The sequence below is a fragment of the Lichenostomus cassidix genome, chromosome 28, assembly GCF_008360975.1.
Source record: "Lichenostomus cassidix isolate B80296 chromosome 28, HeHo_3.0, whole genome shotgun sequence".
Lineage (NCBI taxonomy): Eukaryota > Metazoa > Chordata > Aves > Passeriformes > Meliphagidae > Lichenostomus > Lichenostomus cassidix.
This window is the reverse complement of record NC_139508.1, coordinates 1,814,535-1,830,874: the sequence shown is the minus strand read 5'-3', so window position 1 is coordinate 1,830,874 and position 16,340 is coordinate 1,814,535. Positions and strand designations below refer to the sequence as shown.

The following is a 16,340-nucleotide window of genomic DNA, read 5'->3' as shown; positions in this document are numbered from 1 at the left end:
TGGGGACAGCAGTTATACCTCTGGGGACAGCAGGTGTGCCTCTGGGGACAGCAGGTGTGCCTTTGGGACAGCAGTTATACCTTGGGGACAGCAGGTGTGCCTTTGGGGACAGCAGGTGTACCTTGGGGACAGCAGGTGTATCTTTGGGGACAGCAGGTGTACCTTTCCAGAGACACCTGGGGACATTCCTGGGGACATTCCTGGGGACATTCCTGGGGACATTCCAGCTGCACTCGGAATTTCCAATTTCTGCTGAGCAGCTCCATGCAAATCTCCATCATCTGCAGGAAAATGAAATGTATTTCTAAAGCTAAACTTGTTTAAACAGTAACATTTCGCCTGTTCAGGTAATTCTTGTTGGAATGAGATTGATTTAGGAGTTCCTGGGCGTGGGGAATTTCTGAAATTCTTCAAAGCTATTCTTATTTTTCTTTCAATAAAATACAAGCCATGATTTGGGTTTTTTTTTCCTTCTTTGGTTTTTTTTCAGGGGGGAAAAAACCCTCAAACAATCCCTGAATTTGCAAATATTATGATGTCAACTCTCCTTTGATATGGAAAGTTTCTAAAGGGAGTCTTTTAATGTCCAACAAGCCAAACATGTTTAATCTAACTTGGCTGGAAATATTAGTATTTCTGAATGCAAAAACTTCAAACAAAGCTGAGGAATCCTTTTAGTTTTTGAAGTCTCAGGAATAAAAAAACAAAACCTGTGGAACAAAAGACATAAAAATACAGAATATTTTTTCCTGAAATAAAAGCATTACCTGTTCCTAGAAGCAGGACAAGGTAGGTTTGTTTATTTAATGACAGATTGCTGCAATCCTGAGGGTTTTTTTGGTTTTTTTTTTTTGTGGTTTGAGCTTCTCTCCAACCTGTTCCCAATTGGATTTACAGAATTATCCAACAGAGGGAGATCTCTGACAAACTGCAGAACTTCAGGCAAGGCAGGAGGAGTTTGATATCCAACCCTGCAGGCAGAGAAATCAACACTGTAGAAATAAAACAAAACAAATGTGGGTTAGAATTGCTTTTATGTTTCACCGAGGGATGTAAAAAAGGTGTTGTTTCCTGATAAATATTCACTTATTTCTGCTTATCTACAGGTATTTCCTCGCTGGTTATAAACACTGATGAGAGTATTTGACCAATATAAATTTAATATTGGTATAAAACAAGCAAATTATTTGCTACCAAGCAACAAAAAGAATAATCCAGAGGCTGGAGTTAATTAGAACAATTAAATCCATATTTAAATAGTCCAAGTCAAGACTAAAAATACTCCTCTGTTGCTATGAAGAAAATCAAACAAAGACATTCCTAGGAGTGTATTAAACGTGACTTTGTTAAACATCAAGTAACCTACTGAAAACCACAGTATTTTCCTCTTTGCCTCCAATTATATTAAAAAAAAAAAAGATTATTTAAAAATCCAGGCAGATTTTTGGGAGTTCCTTCAGTTCTCCCAGCTGGATTTAAGTGTTTTTGTCACCCAAAGGAATAAATTTAAGTGTTTTTATCACCCAAAGGAACAAATTTAAGTGTTTTTATCACCCAAAGGAATAAATATTCACAAATTCCTTGAAATAACCACAAATAAACCTCAAAATGCCAGGGAAATGGAGGCACAAGGGAGGATGATGTCCTGAAATTCCAGAGTTTTATTATAAAATGTGGGAATTACCTACTTATGGTTACTTATCATTGGTATTTTGGACATGAAAACTTTTGATATTGACTTGTTTCTCTGTTACTCAGAGTATTAAGGAAAATCATTTTCACCCCAAAACTTTATTTTTGGAGTTCTGGTTTTGTTTTCCCAGGCAAGCCAGGACAGAGATTTCTTCTGGGATAATTTAGCACCTTGAAATGTCAGCAATTTCTTTTGGTGCTACAAGACCTGGTAGAATTCTTGTGTGTGTAATTCTGTTATTTTATACAGAACTGATTTTAATTGCTTCACCTTCAGACTAAACTGAACACTGAAAGTTTGAATTTTGAGCTTTTTGGTTGATCCTTGAAGACTTGGAGCCAAAATCACTTGTTTTCAGATGATGTTAGCTCACATATATTTTGGTATTTAATATATATTTTTTAAATTGAATGTATTTTGGTATTTAATATTTTTATACTGAAGCTGTTAGAAAACCCCAAAGGTAGTGCATTAAAACAAAACATGCAGAGGAAGAGTTGGGACATCTTTTTAAAGCCCTTCAGCGTGTTTTTTTTTTTTTTTGTTAAGTTTTAATTACAAAACGTACCTGTTGTAGCACAAAAAACAACGCAGAAGGAGAATGAATTTCTGAGTGCAGACTTTCTCTGGGCACTGAACTTTAAAGCAGAGCGGAATATTCAACAGAAATAAAATAGAAAAGCCTTTCCGCGCTCATCCCGAGGTTTATTAACGCGTTTTATTGCGGATTTTGGGAATTTAAGGACACAATGCCCAACGCTCCCCTCACAACTCTCCTCCCCAAGATGGCGGCGGCGCTTGAGGGGAGCGAAGGCGGGAACGGGATGAGGGGCACGTGGTACAGACACGTGACGGAGCGCGTGGCACCGCCCGCCGGGGCACGTGATAGAGGCACGCGGTGCTGACACGTGATAGAGGCACGGGGTGTTGACACGTGAGTGAGGGCACGCGGTGCTGACACGTGACAGAGGCACGCGGTGCTGACACGTGACAGAGGCACGCGGTGCTGACACGTGACAGAGGCACGCGGTGCTGACACGTGATAGAGGCACGCGGTGCTGACACGTGACTGAGGCACGCGGTGCTGACACGTGACTGAGGCACGCGGTGCTGACACGTGATAGAGGCACGCGGTGCTGACACGTGAGTGAGGCACGTGGCACAGCCCGCCGCGGCACGTGGGCATCGCGTGAGGGAGAGGGAGAGCGGCGTGAGGGGACAGCGGGACAGGGACAGGGACACTGGGCAGGGAGCCTCGGACAGCGGACAGGTACACGGACACAGGGACAGGGACACTGGGCAGGGAGCCTCGGACACCGGACAGGTACATGGACACAGGGATGGGGACACTGGGCAGGGATAGGGACACTGGGCAGGGAGCCTCGGACACCGGACAGGTACATGGACATAGGGACAGGGACACTGGGCAGGGATAGGGACACTGGGCAGGGACCTTCGGACGTGGGCACAGGGGACAGGGACACTGGGCAGGGAGCCTCGGACATAGACATGGACAGGGGACAGGGACACTGGGCTGGGACGCAGGGACCCTCGGACATGGACACAGGGACACTGGGCAGGGACCCTCGGACATGGACACAGATGGGACAGGGATCCTCGGACATAGACTGGGACAGATGGACAGGAGACAGGGATCCAGGAGAGGGACAGGGACCTCTGCCACAGAGAGGGACTCGTGGACAGGGACACAGACACCAGCATGGGGACAGGGACCCCGGGACAGGGACAGGAACCTTGGACAGGAACCTTGGACAGGGACCTCAGGACAGGGACAGGGACCCCAGGACAGGGACAGGGACACCAGGTCAAGGACACAGAATCCAGGACAGGGACAGGGACCTCAGGGCAAAGATACAGACCTCAGGACAGGGAGCCTTGGGCACAAAGAGGGACCCCAAGACAAGGACACAGAACCCAGGACAGGGACAGGGACACCAGGACAGGGACCCCTGGACACAGATAGTGAGTGACAGTTCCCAAGGGCTGCAGTGCCAGGGCACAGGGAATGATTCTCACTGCTACAGGGCAGAGCTGGGTGGGATTTTGGGAAGGAATTCCTGGCTGGGATGGAATTCCCAGAGATTTTGGCTGCCTTTGGATCCCTGGATGGGATTTTTGGAAGCAATTCCTGGCTGGAATTCCATGGGGTTGGATGGGATTTTGGGATGGAATTCCTGGCTGGAATGGAATTTCCAGAGGAGCTCTGGCTGCCCCTGGATCCCTGGATGGGATTTTGGGAAGGAATTCCTGGGATTTTGGGAAGCAATTCCTCCCTGGGATGAAATTCCCAGAGCAGCTCTGGCTGCCCCTGGATCCCCGGATGGGATTTTGGGAACAATTCCTCCCTGGGATTGGATGGGATTTTGGGATGGAATTCCTGGCTGGAATGGAATTTCCAGAGGAGCTCTGGCTGCCCCTGGATCCCTGGATGGGATTTTGGGAAGCAATTCCTGGCTGGGATGGAATTCCCAGAGAGCTCTGCCTGCCCCTGGATGGGATTTTGGGAAGGAATTCCCAGAGGAGCTCTGGCTGTCCCTGGATTCCTGAATGGGATTTTGGGAAAGAATTCCTCCCTGAGATGGAATTCCCAGAGAATTTGGCTGCTCCTGGATCCCTGGATGGGATTTTGGGAAGGAATTCCCAGAGAATTTGGCTGCCCTGGATCCCTGGAATGTCCCAGGCCAGGCTGGAGCAGTTAGTGACATCCAGCAGGTGTCCCTAGATGATTTTAGTTTCCCTCCCACCCCAACCCATCCCACAACTCCACCAACACCACAATTTCTCAACCAGCAGGAACTTTATTGCCCACAGAGAATGCAAACAGTTTCCAGCCTTGCTGCAATCCAGCAAGTCTCCTACTCAACGAGGTTCACAAAAAAAGGAAAAAAAAACAACAACAAAACCCAAAATGATTGATTTCAGAAGGACCTTATTGTTCTTTTTGAGCATATTCTGATTTTTAAAGGTGTTTTTTTATTTCTCAGATCTACAGTCTGGTTGTGATTGGCCACTGAGATATGAGAGATGTGGAATTAAAGGTGATACAGGACTTTTGGGAGTTAATTTTTAATTAAATTTGGATTCGAATTTATACAAAACGTACCTGTTGTAGCATAAAAAACAACGCAAAAGGAGAATATTTGAATTTCTGAGTGCAGATTTTCTTTGGGCACTGTGAATTTTAAAGCAGAGTGGAATATCAATGGAAATAAAAAAGGCTGATTTTATTTTTTTAATTTATTTTTAATATTATTTTTTCATTTTTAAAATTAATTTCACTGATTTGGAGAAACCAAACCTCAGCACAGACTGAGGCTTCACACTGACGATGCTTAGTGGCTTCTAAAAAAAAACAAAAAAACCAACAAAAAACCCACAAAATAAATAGGAAAAATTTATTTCACACCACAGAAAAGCTCTGAAGGCAAAAAAAATAAAAGGAAAATGAAACATCTCCATGAATCCAACACTGAATTCCTGACTGTAGTTTTATTTTCAGGACATTTCCCCCAAAATGGGGATTTCATTTCTCTCCAATGAGAGCAAATGTCCCTTTTTTTTTCTAGACCAGGTCCTTCCATTGCATCAATTTTTGATGAAAAGGAGGAAAAAAGGGAAAATCTGGGAGGTGAAAGGGTAAAATTCCAATTTTTCCCCTCACCTCCTGCCTGGAAAAAAAAAAAATTGGATTTAAAGGCAAAAGGGTTGGAAAAAAGACTGGAAAAAAATAATTTGGATTTAAAGGCAACAGGGATGGAAAAAAGACTGGAAAAAAAGAAAAATTTGGATTTAAAGGCAATAGAGATGGAAAAAGGACTGAAAAAAAGAGAAAAATTTGGATTTAAAGGCAATAGGGTTGGAAAAAAGACTGGAAAAAAATTGGACTTAAAGGCAACAGGGATGAATAAAAGACTGAAAAAAAATAATTTGGATTTAAAGGCAACAGGGATGGATGAAAGACTGAAAAAAAAAGGGAAAATTTGGATTTAAAGGCAATAGGGATGGAAAAAAGACTGGAAAAAATAATTTGGATTTAAAGGCAACAGGGATGGAAAAAGGACTGAAAAAAAAAAGAAAAATTTGGATTTAAAGGCAATAGGGATGGAAAAAGGACTGAAAAAAAAAGGAAAATTTGGATTTAAAGGCAACAGGGATGGAAAAAAGACTGGAAAAAAAAAGGAAAATTTGGATTTAAAGGCAACAGGGATGGAAAAAAGACTGAAAAAAAAAGAAAAATTTGGATTTAAAGGCAATAGGGATGGAAAAAAGACTGGAAAAAATAATTTGGATTTAAAGGCAACAGGGATGGATAAAAGACTGGGAAAAAAAGAAAAATTTGGATTTAAAGGCAACAGGGATGGAAAAAAGACTGGAAAAAAAGGGAAAATTTGGATTTAAAGGCAACAGGGTTGGAAAAAAGACTGGAAAAAAAATTTGGATTTAAAGGCAACAGGGATGGAAAAAAGACTGGAAAAAAAATTTGGATTTAAAGGCAACAGGGATGGAAAAGAGCAAAGTTTTGCTGTTTTCAGCAAGGAAATCGGAGAGAAAAATGGGACTAAAGGGAACTCTGGGGCACAGTGAGGCTGTGGGGTTTGGATTTAATGCACCAAAAAACATGGAAAAAAAGGAAATTAAAGAGTGATTTTGTGGATTCTCAACAGAGACATTTAGCAGCACAGACCAGAGGGAGCTCCCTTCCCTCAGACACCCCAAAAAACCCCAATTTTTAGTGCCAAAAAATTAAAAAAAAACCCAAAAAATTAAAAAAAAACCCAAAAACCCCCATGATGCATATTTCTTACAAATGGCCAAACTCACAAGCGAAATAAAAACCCCAAAAAACATCCAAAAAACATCATCAAACCCCCAAAAAAAACATCACCAACCCCCAAAATCTTCCAGCTCTACATTTATTGCAGCTACCCAAAAATTCAACATCACCAACAGAGGTTTACTTACACTAAAAGGAGAGGGAAAAATCTGATTTTTTTTGTGGTTTTTTTTCTCTCATAACATAAAGCCATTGCCACTAGCTCAGCACTGCTGCATCTGCACGGAAAAAGGAGCAAAAAAAAAAAGAAATTTCTCTACAGGATTCATAAATGGCAAAAAACCCAAATGAAAAAACAGCAGAAACACCACTGGAGTTAGTTGAAAATGTTCACTGGAGCTTGCAGTCTTCATGGAAGAGAGCCTGGAACTGGGAAAACAGGAAAAAAAAGGAAAATTTAATTTATTTTTGGGTTTTCAAAATTGATTTTCAACATTTTGAAAGTTTTCAAAATTGATTTTCAACATTTTCAAAATTTTGAAAGTTTTTAAAATTGATTTTTTGGGTTTCTCTTCTCATGGAAGAGAGCCTGGAACTGAAAAACCAGGAAAAAAAAGGAAAATTCAATTTATTTTTGGGTTTTCAAAATTGATTTTCAACATTTTGAAAGTTTTCAAAATTGATTTTTTGGGTTTCTCTTCTCATGGAAGAGAGCCTGGAACTGAAAAAACAGGAAAAAAAAAGAAAATTCAATTTATTTTTGGGTTTTCAAAATTGATTTTCAACATTTTCAAGATTTATTTTTTGGGTTTCTCTTCTCATGGAAGAGAGCCTGGAACTGAAAAAACAGGAAAAAAAAAGAAAATTCAATTTATTTTTGGGTTTTCAAAATTGATTTTCAACATTTTCAAGATTTATTTTTTGGGTTTCTCTTCTCATGGAAGAGAGCCTGGAACTGAAAAAACAGGAAAAAAAAAGAAAATTCAATTTATTTTTGGGTTTTCAAAATTGATTTTCAACATTTTCAAAATTGATTTTTTGGGTTTCTCTTCTCATGGAAGAGAGCCTGGAACTGAAAAACCAGGAAAAAAATTAAATTCAATTTATTTTTTTGGGTTTTCAGCAAGGTAGAGTGGCTGGAAAAGTTTTTCATGGGTTCAATTTTTGTTAAATTTTTATTTTCCAATAATAAAATTTTTATTTTCTAATCATTTCCCTGCTCAAGTTTTTCCTGTGTTAAATTAATTTTGTTAAATTTTTATTTTTCAATAATAAAATTTTTATTTTCCAATCATTTCCCTGCACAAGTTTTTCCTGTGTTAAATTTTTGTTAAATTTTTATTTTTCAATAAGAAATTTTTATTTTTCAATCATTTGCCTTCACAAGTTTTTCACGTGTTCAATTTGTTTTGTTAAATTTTTATTTTCCAAGAAGAAATTTTTATTTTTCAATCATTTGCCTTCACAAGTTTTCCATGTGTTCAATTTGTTTTGTTAAATTTTTATTTTCCAATAATAAAATTTTTATTTTCCAATCATTTCCCTGCACAAGTTTTTCACCTGTTAAATTAATTTTGTTAAATTTCTATTTTCCAAGAAGAAATTTTTATTTTCCAATCATTTGCCTGCAAAAGGCAAATTTTCCAAATCCCAGGGAATTCCTCAGAGAAGGAAAAACTGGAATTTTGGCACAGGATGGGAATTTCCCAGTGGTCACTTTACCCTGAAATCAGCATTAAACTCAAAATTTATAAATTTTTCTGGATTTTGCAGCATTTTTCCCCTTTTTGGGGAGCAGCAAATTCACCCCAAAATGTGCCAACTGGTGAACTTGGGGCTGAGAAGAGATTTAAATCCATTTAAATATATTTAAATTCATTTAAATCGATTGAAATCCATTCAAATCTATTGAAATCCATTTCAATTCAGCCTGGAATTGTGAAAAAAATTGAGAATTTGAGGTCTCTCAGCCCTCCCAGGACACATTTGGGTTCTCAGAAACCAGGAAAATTCAATTTTGTTTGGGATTTGGGGTTGGATTTGAGTGCAAAATTCAGATTTTTTGGGGTTTGGGTTGGATTTGAGTGCAAAATTCAGATTTTTTTGGGATTTGGGGTTGGATTTGGCTGCACAATTCCGATTTTTTTGGGATTTGGGGTTGGATTTGAGTGCAAAATTCAGATTTTTTGGGATTTGAGGTTGGATTTGGATGCACAATTCAGATTTTTTTAGGATTTTGGTTGCACAATTCTAATTTTTTTGGGATTTGGGGTTGGATTTGAGTGCAAAATTCAGATTTTTTGGGGATTTGGTTGCAGAATTCAGATTTTTTTGGGATTTGGGGTTGGATTTAGCTGCACAATTCAGATTTTTTTTGGATTTTGGCTGTACAATTCTGATTTTTGTGGGATTTGGGGTTGGATTTGAGTGCAAAATTCAGATTTTTTTGGATTTGGCTGCAAAATTCAGATTTTTTTGGAATTTGGAGTTGGATTTGGCTGCACAATTCAGATTTTTGGGAATTTTGGCGCTGCACAATTCTGATTTTTGGGGATTTGGCTACAAAATTCAGATTTTTTTGGGATTTGGGGTTGGATTTGGCTGCACAATTCAGATTTTTGGGGATTTTGGCTACACAATTCAGATTTTTTTTGGGGATTTTTGCTGCACAATTCAGATTTTTGGGGATTTTTGCTGCACAATTCAGATTTTTGGGGATTTTGGCTGCAAAATCCAGATTTTTGGGGGGATTTTGGCTGCACAGTTCAGATTTTTGGGGATTTTGCTGCAAAATTCTGATTTTTTTGGGGATTTTTGCTGCAAAATTCTGATTTTTTTGGGGATTTTTGCTGCAAAATTCTGATTTTTTTGGGGATTTTTTGGGGATTTTTCTTCACTCACCTATTTACTCGCCCTTTTCTGCCTGTACATCTGGATCATCCTCTGCCTGAAAACATCAAAAGCATCTTCTTGGTTTTCTTCCCCAGCGACTCCCAAACCTTCCCCTGCTGAAGTTGCACCTCTGGGAGAGAAAATTAGGAGTTAGAAACCGAAAATCCCAGAAAATAATCCTCAAATCCCAAATTCCCAGCGGGAAAAACGGGAAAAATCAGCTGGAAAATCAAATTATGGCAGAAATTTTGAGTTCAGGGTTGGTTTAATGCTGAAAAAATGCCAAAATAATTTGATTTTTGTGTTTCAGGAATGAGTTATTTTGGTTTTTCTATCTCAGGAATGAGAGAATTTCAGGCCTGATGTCCTCCTGAAAAAATGCCCAAAATACTTTGATTTTTTTTTTATTTTTCTCATTCAGAAATGAGTTAATTTCAGGCTGATCCTCTGCTAAAAGATGCCCAAAATACTTTGATTTTTTAAATTTTTGTATTTCAGAATTTAGTTACCTTCAGACCTGATCTCCTGCTGAAAAGATGCCCAAAAAAATCTTGATTTTTGTATTTCAGAAATGAGTTAATTGGATTTTTCTAGTTCAGAATGAGTGAATTTCTCATGCTCTACTGAAAAGATGCCCCAAAAAAAAATTATATTTCTGAAATAAGTTAACTTATGTGGCAAAAAAATTAATCTTGTGGCAAAAAATTTAACCTTGTGGCAAAATTTATCTCTTCCCACATGGCAATAAACCCCAAAATAAGCAAAAAAATCAAATTATCACCTAAATCTAAATTATTTCCCTTATAATTTAAATGTGTGATGAGCAAAAAAAAACATTCCAGGGTGATAAAAACCATCAGAAATGTGAGTTTGATGAATCCCAAATCCCAAATTTTCCCAAATTTTCCCAAATTCTCCCAGTTTTTCTTACATACACTTTGCCAGGCTCTTGGATTTCTCTGTCTAATTTGCTGAAATTAGCAAAAAAAATGAAATTATCACCTAAACCTCCAACATTCCTTCATTTCCCTTCTAATTTAAAGAAGTGATGATCAAAAATGACATTCTGGGGTGATAAAAACCACCAGAAAATCCCAAATTTTCCCAGATTTCCTTCCATACACTCTGACAGGCTCTCGGATCCCTCTGTCCCTGGAGCTCACACTAAAATAAATAAAATAGCCCCCAAAATTCATAAAAAAATCAAATTATCACCTAAACCTCCAACATTCCTTCAATTCCCTTCTAATTTAAAGAAATTATGATCAAAAAGGACATTCTGGGGTGATAAAAACCATCAGAAATGTGAGTTTGATGAATCCCAAATCCAAAATTTTCCCGAATTTCCTTACATACACTCTGACTGGCTCTGGGATTTCTCTGTCTAATTTGCCAAAATTAGCGAAAAAAATGAAATTATCACCTAAACCTCCAACATTCCTTCAATTCCCTTCTAATTTAAACAAGCGATGAGCAAAAAGGAGATTTTGAGGTGACAAAAACCATCAGAAAATCCAAAATTTTCCCGAATTTTCCCAGATTTTCCCAGATTTCCTTCCATACACTCTGACAGGCTCTGGGATTCCTCTGCCCCTGGAGCTCACACTAAAATAAATGATAACCCCAAAATTAGCAAAAAAAATCAAATTATCACCTAAACCTCCAACATTCCTTCAATTCCCTTCTAATTTAAACCCATGATGAGCCAAAGGGAGATGCTGAGGTGATAAAAACCACCAGAAAATCCCAATTTTTCCCAAATTTTCCCAGATTTTCCCAGATTTCCTTCCATACACTCTGACAGGCTCTGGGATCCCTCTGCCCCTGGAGCTCACACTAAAATAAATAAAATAGCCCCCAAAATTCATAAAAAAATCAAATTATCACCTAAACCTCCAACATTGCTTCAATTCCCTTATAATTTAAAGAAGTGATGAGCAAAAATGACATTCTGGGGTGATAAAAACCACCAGAAAATCCCAATTTTTCCCAAATTTTCCCAGATTTCCTTACATACACTCTGACAGGCTCTCGGATTCCTCTGCCTCTGGAGCTAACACTATAAAATAAATAATAACCCTCAAAATTCACCAAAAATTCAAATTATCACCTAAACCTCCAACATTCCTTCATTTCCCTTATAATTTAAACCCACGATGAGTACAAAGAACACTACAGGGTGATAAAAACCACCAGAAAATCCCAATTTTTCCCAATTTTTCCCAGATTTTCCCGGATTTCCTTACATACACTCTGACAGGCTCTGGGATCCCTCTGCCCCTGGAGCTCACATGGCAATAAACCCCAAAATTCACAGAAAAATGAAATTATCACCTAAACCTCCAACATTCCTTCAATTCCCTTCTAATTTAAAGAAGTGATGAGCAAAAAGGACATTCTGGGGTGATAAAAACCATCAGAAAATCCCAATTTTTCCTGAATTTTCCCAAATTTTCCCAGATTTTCCCAGATTTCCTTCCATACACTCTGACAGGCTCTGGGATCCCTCTGCCCCTGGAGCTCACACTATAAAATAAATAAAATAGCCCCCAAAATTCACAAAAAAATCAAATTATCACCTAAACCTCCAACATTCCTACATTTCCCTTCTAATTTAAAGAAATTGTGATCAAAAAGGACATTCTGGGGTGATAAAAACCACCAGAAATGTGAGTTTGATGAATCCCAAATCCAACATTTTCCCGAATTTCCTTACATACACTCTGACTGGCTCTGGGATTTCTCTGTCTAATTTGCCAAAATTAGCGAAAAAAATGAAATTATCACCTAAACCTCCAACATTCCTTCATTTCCCTTCTAATTTAAACCCATGATGAGCCAAAGGGAGATGCTGAGGTGATAAAAACCACCAGAAAATCCCAATTTTTCCCAAATTTTCCCAGATTTTCCCAGATTTCCTTCCATACACTCTGACAGGCTCTGGGATCCCTCTGCCCCTGGAGCTCACACTAAAATAAATAAAATAGCCCTCAAAATTCATTAAAAAATCAAATTATCACCTAAACCTCCAACATTCCTACATTTCCCTTCTAATTTAAAGAAATTATGATCAAAAAGGACATTCTGGGGTGATAAAAACCATCAGAAATGTGAGTTTGATGAATCCCAAATCCAAAATTTTCCCGAATTTCCTTACATACACTCTGACTGGCTCTGGGATTTCTCTGTCTAATTTGCCAAAATTAGCGAAAAAAAATGAAATTATCACCTAAACCTCCAACATTCCTTCAATTCCCTTATAATTTAAACCCATGATGAGCCAAAGGGAGATGCTGAGGTGATAAAAACTACCAGAAAATCCCAATTTTTCCCAAATTTTCCCAAATTTTCCTGGATTTTCCCAGATTTCCTTCCATACACTCTGACAGGCTCTGGGATCCCTCTGCCCCTGGAGCTCACACTAGAAAATAAATAATAAACCTCAAAATTCACCAAAAATTCAAATTATCACCTAAACCTCCAACATTCCTTCATTTCCCTTATAATTTAAACCCATGATGAGCCAAAGGGAGATGCTGAGGTGATAAAAACCATCAGAAAATCCCAATTTTTCCCAAATTTTCCCGGATTTCCTTACATACACTCTGACAGGCTCTGGGATCCCTCTGCCCCTGGAGCTCACATGGCAATAAACCCCAAAATTCACAGAAAAATCAAATTATCACCTAAACCTGCAACATTCCTACATTTCCCTTCTAATTTAAACCCATGATGAGCCAAAGGGAGATGCTGAGGTGATAAAAACCATCAGAAATTTGAGTTTGGTGAATCAAGAAACCCAAATTTTCCCAGATTTTCCCAGATTTCCTTACATACACTCTGACAGGCTCTCGGATCCCTCTGCCCCTGGAGCCCAAGCCATGTCCCTCCTGCCATCCCATCCTCTGCAGCATCTGGAATCCAACATTCCTGGGAGTCAACCTTTTGTGAGAAAATTCCAGATCCTTCGGTTTCTGGGGAGAAAAAACAAGATTAAAATTTGGCAGGATTTGGGAAAAATGGGGAAATTTGCAGCACAAACTGGAAGGGGTTGAGGTGTGTTTGGGGTTTTAGGAAAAATTGTATTTTTTGGTGGGAAAAATCAGTCAGAGGGTGATTTTTTTAAAGGCACTCGAAGGGAAATTCCTGATTTTTAATTTGATGTTATGGTGAGGATTTTTAGTTGGATTTTATGGCACAATTTTGGGGATTTTCTTGTGGAAATAGAGAATTTTTTACCTTTTTTTTCTTGCTGGCAGGGCAGCCCCTGGGTCTGTCATAAGCAATCCTCACAGGTTCATGCACTGCAGGGCAGAAAAAAATCCAAATTTCAGCAAAAACAAACCCAAAAAAACCTCCAAAAAGTGAATTTCAGCCCCAACTCAATGCCTGAGCCTGAAACAGCAGCAGTGAGAAAATCAGAATTAAAAAAAAATTAATTAAATTTATACTCAGAGAATGTTTGAGGAATATTTGAAGGTGTTTGATACAAACTTTGCTGTTGCTCCATGAGAGAAATGATTTATTTATTCAGCTTCTCCTTTGCCACTTTAATGAAGATTTAAAGTGAATTTTGTGTTGGATTTCATATGAAAGAAATGCAGTTTTTTCAACCAATAACCAGCAATGAAGAACCTGAAAAAATCGGATTTTTTGTCACGATGCATCCAAATTCTCTTTCATTTCACTGCAAAACTGAAACATTTTACTATAAAATTGAAATATTCCAATATAAAACAGACATTTTTCAATGTAAAATTGAAATTTTGCAGTATAAAACTGAAACATTTTACTATAAAATTGAAATTGCTCACTATAAGATTAAACATTTCAATGTAAAATTGAAGCATTCCAATATAAAATTAAAATATTCCAATATAAAATTGAAATATTTCACTATAAAATTGAAATATTTCACTATAAAACAGAAATATTTTAATATAAAATTGAAACATTCCAATACAAAACTGAAATATTCCAATATGAAAATGAAATATTCCAATATAAAACTGGAATTTTTCACTATAAAATTGAACTATTTCACTATGAAATTGAACTATTTCACAATAAAATTGAAATATTTCAATATAATATTGAAATATTCCACTATAAAATTGAAAAATTTCACTATAAAACTGAAATGTTTCAATACAAATTTGAAACATTTCACAATAAAATTGACCTATTTCACTATAGAACTGAAACATTCCAATATAAAATGGAAACATTAAAAAACAACCTGGAATTTTGCACTATAAAATTGAAGTATTTCACTACAGAATCAAAACATTTCACTGTAGAACTGAAACACTCCAGTATAAAATTGAAATATTCTGATATAAAATTGAAATATTCCGATACAAAATTCAACTATTTCACCATAAAATCAAAATATTTCACTATAAAACTGTAATTTTTCACTCTAAAACTGAAACATTTCCCTATAAAACTGGAATATTTCCCTATAAAATTGAATTTTACCTTTGGGCTCCTCCACAAGACACACCCTCTTGGGCACAGGGATCATCCTGACCCTGAGCACCTTGCTAGAATTCACTAGAATTTCAATATTCCAGTATAAAATGGAAACATTCCAATATAAAATGGTAATTTTTACCTATAAAATTCAAATATTCCAATACAAAATTGAAATATTCCATTGTGAAAGTGAAATATTCCAGTACAAAATTGAAATATTTCACTATAAAATCAAAATATTTCACTATAAAATCGAAATATTTCACTACAAAACTGAATTTTTTCCTCTATAAAACTGAAATATTTCACTCTAAAATTCAATTTTTCATTCCAAACCCGCTAACTTTTAGGCTCCTCCACAAGGCACACCCTCTTGGGCACAGGGATGATGCCCACTCTGAGCACCTTGCTAGAATTCACTAGGATTTCAATTCACTAGAATTTCAATATTCCAGTATAAAATGGAAACATTCCAATATAAAATGGTAATTTTTAACTACAAAATTGAAATATTCCAATACAAAATTGAAATATTCCATTACAAAATTGAAATATTCCAGTACAAAATTGAAGTATTTCACTATAAAACCGTAATATTTCACTATAAAACTGTAACTTTTCACTATAAAATTGAAACATTTCCCTATAAAACTGGAATATTTCCCTATAAAACTGAATTTTTACCTTTGGGCTCCTCCACAAGGCACACCCTCTTGGGTGCAGGGATCATCCTGACCCTGAACACCTTGCTAGAACTGAAATATTTCACTATAAAACTGGAATTTTTCACTATAAAACTGGAATTTTTCACTATAAAACCAATACTTTTCACTCTAAAATTCAATTTTTCACTCCAAACCCACTAACCTTTGGGCTCCTGCACGAGGCACACCCTTTTTGGCGCAGGGATCATCCCCACCCTGAGCGCCTTGCTAGAATGGAACTATTCCAATATAAAACTGAAACATTTCCCTATAAAACTGGAATATTTCCCTATAAAATTGAATTTTACCTTTGGGCTCCTCCACAAGACACACCCTCCTGGGCACAGGGATCATCCTGACCCTGAGCACCTTGCTAGAACTGAAATATTCTAATACAAAACTGGAATATTTCATGATAAAACCAATACTTTTCACAATTTTTCACTCCAAACCTGCTAACCTTTGGGCTCCTCCACAAGGCAGACCCTTTTTGGCACAGGGATCATCCCCACCCTGAGCACCTTGCTAGAACTGAAATATTCTAATATAAAGCTGAAACTTTTCACTATCAAATTGAAACACTCCAGTACAGAATTGAAATATTTCCCTGTAAAATTGAATTTTACCTTTGGGCTCCTCCACAAGGCAGACCCTTTTTGGTGCAGAGATCATCCTGACCCTGAGCGCCTTGCTGCTGACGTGCTTGAATTTCAGTATTTCAATATAAAACTGGAATTTTTCACTGTGAAATTGAAACATTTCACTACAAAACTGAAAT

The 16,340-nt window shown here is 37.5% G+C and overlaps 1 protein-coding gene and 1 long non-coding RNA gene across 8 annotated transcripts in view; both read right to left on the bottom strand.

Moving 5' to 3' along the window:
- Nucleotides 1-4,492: 4,492 nt before the first annotated feature.
- LOC146426117 (uncharacterized) lies at nt 4,493-5,735 on the bottom strand. Of its 2 annotated transcripts, none has more exons than XR_014846241.1 (2): nt 5,628-5,735; nt 4,493-5,382 (listed from the first exon to the last, which is right to left on the bottom strand). It is a non-coding gene; the product is annotated as an uncharacterized LOC146426117 (long non-coding RNA). The 2 variants fall into 2 exon arrangements; XR_014846240.1 differs by lacking the exon at nt 5,628-5,735 and adding an exon at nt 5,433-5,562.
- An 876-nt stretch (nt 5,736-6,611) lies between these two features.
- SUGP2 (SURP and G-patch domain containing 2) overlaps nt 6,612-16,340 on the bottom strand; it is a 26,521-nt gene continuing 16,792 nt past the window's right edge. For 3 of the 6 annotated variants that reach the window (XM_085040452.1, XM_085040453.1, XM_085040454.1), the window contains exons 9-12: nt 13,620-13,684; nt 13,218-13,354; nt 9,390-9,510; nt 6,612-6,917 (exon numbers count right to left, since the gene is read on the bottom strand). In XM_085040452.1, the coding sequence (XP_084896578.1) occupies nt 9,390-9,510; nt 13,218-13,354; nt 13,620-13,684 (323 nt within the window). In that variant the 3' untranslated portion in view covers nt 6,612-6,917. Of the gene's footprint in view, nt 6,918-7,540; nt 7,561-9,389; nt 9,511-13,213; nt 13,355-13,619; nt 13,685-16,340 lie in introns of those variants that run through there. The other 3 variants (XR_014846238.1, XR_014846239.1, XM_085040455.1) reach the window with 3 other exon arrangements.